The sequence below is a fragment of the Berghia stephanieae genome, chromosome 10 (genome assembly GCF_034508935.2).
Source record: "Berghia stephanieae isolate SIO BIC M18660-M18661 chromosome 10, UCSD_Bste_1.3, whole genome shotgun sequence".
NCBI lineage: Eukaryota > Metazoa > Mollusca > Gastropoda > Nudibranchia > Aeolidiidae > Berghia > Berghia stephanieae.
In genome coordinates, this window is record NC_088369.1 from 10,065,821 (window position 1) to 10,070,820 (window position 5,000).

At 32.6% G+C, this 5,000-nt stretch overlaps 2 protein-coding genes across 6 annotated transcripts in view; one reads left to right on the forward strand and one right to left on the reverse strand.

Annotated features, from left to right (window-relative positions):
* The window catches only part of LOC144956203 (stimulated by retinoic acid gene 6 protein-like), a 744,310-nt gene that overhangs the window by 707,707 nt on the left and 31,603 nt on the right, over positions 1-5,000 (forward strand). The gene's annotated exons all lie outside the window — the stretch shown is intronic.
* LOC144956196 (uncharacterized) overlaps positions 1,781-5,000 on the reverse strand; it is a 15,092-nt gene continuing 11,872 nt past the window's right edge. For both annotated transcript variants that reach the window (XM_078886623.1, XM_078886624.1), the window contains exon 5: positions 1,781-4,864. In XM_078886623.1, the coding sequence (XP_078742749.1) occupies positions 3,913-4,864 (952 nt within the window). In that variant the 3' untranslated portion in view covers positions 1,781-3,912. The remainder of the gene's footprint in view (positions 4,865-5,000) is intronic.

Genomic DNA, 5,000 nt, shown 5'->3' on the forward strand with positions numbered 1-5,000 from the left:
ATAATAATAATAATAATAGATCTTTATTGTCCATAAATATGGTAGAAATATTAGATAAATCGAGAATAATATCTCAAAATGTAAATCTGCTTTAAAAACCCACTTTTTAAATTTCATTTAATGCAATACTGTAATTCTCTTAAAATATTACTTTATCAATGTGTATTTTGGTTCCATGTTTAATTTTGAATAGATACCTGTATTCAGAACGTAATTCATTATCTGTAAAGCGCTTTGAGATGTTTGGTTCATGGAAAACCCTCAACAAAATTAAATGTCATTAATTAGTATTATTATTATTATTATTATTATTATTATTATTATTATTATTATTATTATTATTATTATTATTATTATTATTATTATTATTATTATTATCATTATTATTTATTATTATTTATTATTTATTATTATTATTATCATTATTTATTATTATTATATTATTATTATTATTATTATTATTATTAATTATTAATATTACTATTATTATTATTATTATTATTATTTTTATTATTATTATTATTATTATTATTATTATTATTAATCTTATTATTATTATTTTATTATTAATATTATTATTATCATCATCATCATCATCATCATCATCATCATCATCATCATCACCATATAATCATCATTCATCATCACCATCATCATCATTATTATCATCATTATTATTATTATTATTATTATTATTATTATTATTATTATATTATTATTATTATTATTATTATTATTATTATTATTATTATCATTATTATTATTAACATGAATGTTGATCGTCTCATGGCTTCCCTATTCGAGAGGCCATGCATGTGGGACAAGAGGAGGAAAGGACAGAAATGTTGTTGATAAAATGTGGAAAAACATCAGCAACGAAATGAATGTTGAAGGCAAGAATTTTATTCAATTTCAAATGCTCTCTCTCTCTCTCTCTCTCTCTCTCTCTCTCTCTCTCTCTCTCTCTCTCTCTCTCTCTCTCTCTCTCTCTCTCTCTCTCTTTCTCATTCTTTCTCTCTCTCTCTCTCATTCTTTTTCTCTCTCTCTCATTCTTTCTCTCTCTCTCTCTCTCTCTCTCTCTCTCTCTCTCTCTCTCTCTTTCTCTTTCTCATTCTTTCTCTCTCTCTCTCTCATTCTTTCTCTCTCTCTCTCATTATTTCTCTCTCTCTCTCTCTCTCTCTCTCGTTTCTCTCTCTCTCATTCTTTCTCTCTCTCTCATTCTTTCTCTCTCTCATTCTTTCTCTCTCTCTCATTCTTTCTCTCTCTCATTCTTTCTCTCTCTCTCTCTCTCTCTCTCCCTCTCTCTCTCTCTCTCTCTCTCTCTCTCTCTCTCCTGTCTGTCTGTCTGTCTGTCTGTCTATCTCCATATCTATCTATCGATCCTGGACGGTAAATTATGCAAATATTAAAAAACAGCTAAGGGACTCTTGGTTTCTTTCTGTGACGATAAAGGAGATTCTCAATTTCCCTTTTTGATTTGTGGTAAATCAACGATTGTTTAGAGAAATATGAAGTGAGGATGATAATAATAATAATAGTAATAATAATAATAATAATAATAATAATAATAATAATAATAATAATAATAATATAATAATAATAATAATAATAATAATAATAATAATAATAAAATAATACAATAAATAATAATAATAATAAAATAAAATAATAATAATAATAATAATAATAATATTAATAATAATAATAATAAATAATAATAATAATAATAATAATAATAATAATAATAATATTAATAATAATAATAATAATTAATAATAATAATAATAATAATAATAATAATAATAATAATAATAATAATAATAATAATAATAATAATAATAATAAATCATTTGTATAGAGCGCAAATTACATGAATTCATGCTCTAAGGCGCGTGAAAATAAAAAACGAATTCACAAAAGGAAAATAAAATATAAACTACAGCTTGGAAAGCTTAGTTTGAAGACCATTAAACTAAATTAAGTAAAGGCTATTTTAAACAGTTCGGTCTTTAAATTGGACTTGGAAGTTAACGTTGAAAGTTGGAGAGTTTCTGGTTGTGGGGGACAGGGAATTCCCGATTTTTGGAGCTGTATGTCCCGTGTTGAATTTTCATGATTGCTTGGCACACCACCTCGCCTCAACATGATGTTTTAGTGTGTAGTTGTGATCCGTGTCATCTTTATCGGTGATCATTTTATTGCGCATGTCATTGTGAATGTCAAGGGATCAGATAGCTCAGTTGGTAGAGTACTCGTTTCACAAGCAAAGTGACAGAGGCCGATCACAGGTAAAGTCAAGATTATTTTTTCTCCGACCCCTGTCCAGCCAGCAGTGACTAGGTCTATTAGATCAGACGCAATTGGATTCAATAGTCTGATGTCACGTCGCCCAGCAACGGTAGCCATCGTGGTTCTATACAAAGAAAATCTGTATTTTTTATTCTTCATGCTGGCTAGAACTTTTCATATGTCTTGTGATCAGAATGTGTAAAAGTCAAAACATGATCAGATTTATAATGTGTTTTTTTTCCCTCTGGATACGCTTTTATGCTCGTCGGAGAAATATTTCATAAGGGCGTCCGCCATCGTTCCGATAGTTTAGAGACAGTTACTAAGTTACCATGCGTCATTACGAGGGAAGTGACGTTACGACTGTTGAAGCATATTTTCAACCTGGTCTGGGAGTTCAGTATCTGTTTGGCTTGTGTATTTTCTGCATCGCTGCAGCAGTATATGCTCTGCATTATCCTCCCCCTCACCAAATGAGCACACTCCATAGAGAAAAGATATGGCCCTCTGCAACCTCTCTACATTAAAAAAAAAAGACACACTTTTCGGCCCGCTAGAAAACTCAAAACGATGAGTACCTTCATCTTTGAAACAGGACTCCAGATATAAAGGCATACAAGAAGAAGAAGAAGAAGAAGAAGAAGAAGAAGAAGAAGAAGAAGAAGAAGAAGAAGAAGAAGAAGAAGAAGAAGAAGAAGAGAAGAAGAGGAAGGAGAAGAAGAAGAAGAAGAAGAAGAAGAAGAAGAAGAAGAAGAAGAAGAAGAAGAAGAAGAAGAAGAAGAAGAAGTATCTATTTGAATTGATGTGTCCAAAATATCCAACTTTGAATCCGAATGCTTTCTCAACGGGTTTTCTACTTCCGGACAAAGGTTTGGGACAACATTCCTTCTCTAGAGACAATTATCCTCTAAAATGAGTTGAGAAGAAACTCCGTTAAAGGATAAGCCTCATAATTCGCTACAAACACAAAAGGGACGCTGGACATTTGACTCTGGGTAGGTTGTTGGCTCCGAAATTTCTATCTTTTCATCCACAATTGCATTATATAAATTAGAAGTCTGAAAAGTTCCTCCGACGCTCTGTTTACCATAACCTCCGACATTGATGGCTATATTATTTAGGTCACTTTTAATATATGGAATGAAGTTGACGACACTCAGGTCTTTGTCATTGCTTTTTGCCATCTGCGTTTATGAGTAATTCTCACTAAACTGTATTAACCTGACTATAAACGTTGGAGTTACACGTAGTGTTGTGTTTTGGTCCATTTTACTTCCGATGTCAATGTTGTGAGCTTCTTAGCCAAGCGCATACTATCTATAGCATTTGCTATAAGTGCACCCATTCGCGAAAAGACACCACCACCACCACCACCATCTTCATCATCATCATCATCATCATCATCATCATCATCATCATCATCATCCTCATCATCATCATCATCATCATCATCAAAGTTAAATCCATATAACCATCAACAATGTCACATCCATCGTCGTCATTTGCATCGTTGCTATCAATCTCAGAATGCAGCATTCTCATTTTGCCTAGATGTTTAACATCCCGTCACGGAAAAGGAAATCACAAAATACAATTTTCAAAAATCATTATAAAGTTACAAATTCACACAAATTCCCAATCTGCAGACCAGTCAAAAGGGTCGCTGGTCTCTAAACCCCCTAAACTAGAAATGGACGCGTCCGGCCGGGTGGTATCGTAATCTAAAAGCATAAAATCGGTCTTATAAATCTGTTGTAATTTAATGATATCCGTCTGAGACAATGTATTGTAGGCGTACTGGTAAGCTATTAACTTCTGCCTTTTGAGCCTATCCAAATCCCTCGAATTGTCTGCTGCTTTAAAACACTCCCGTCTAAAATCGTCTTGAGTAACCGATTCCATTTCCAATTCGTTAAAAGGAAATTCGATACCAGCATCGATCAAACCCCGGAGTTGAAGTTTTCTCCAAACTATTTGACCCGATTCGTAACCGGAAATGCAGTTCGATATTTTTTCTCTCCATTCCAAAAGCACGTCTCCGGTAGAATCTTTAATAGCATCTTCCACTGCAGAACGTTTGTAACTCTGTTCGTGGAGAAAGGAAGTAGAAACGTGTAATTTGTTCGATAAGAATTCGATATCCGTACTCGACTCTTCAATCCGACCGATTACGTCATAGTCGATATCACAGAACTGGCACATTTTGTCCATCGGAATAAAATGAATGTCTGTTTTCCAAAGGTAAAAAATTACGATTTTTATAAAGTCTTTGAAAGAAACCCCACTTCCACAAGGGTGCTCGATCTCCTTAAGTTTATTCAAAACCATCACACGTTTTCCCCAATCCTTCCAGTAATATGGATTTGGGGAGAATAATTTATCCACGTAAGCAGCGAATATTCTAGAATATGGATTTCTGGTGAAAACAACTTTGGTCGACTCGTTTAGGAACTTTTCTTGTTCCTTCAATGAATGAATGGACAGGAATGTGGACTGTTTGTCTCGTCCAGCGTCCTTGATGTGGATTTTATAAGGGTTTTCCATGGTGCCTTCTTTTTTCAGGGCCATCATGTACCTTGAAGAAGGAAAAAAGAACTCAAATTCAAATGCAAATTCAAATATTTATTTTAGGCATTCTGTCTGAACCAATTATTCTAACAATTATGATAAAAAAGAGATAACATTCTTTTAGTAATCGTTTATAGCTTTAA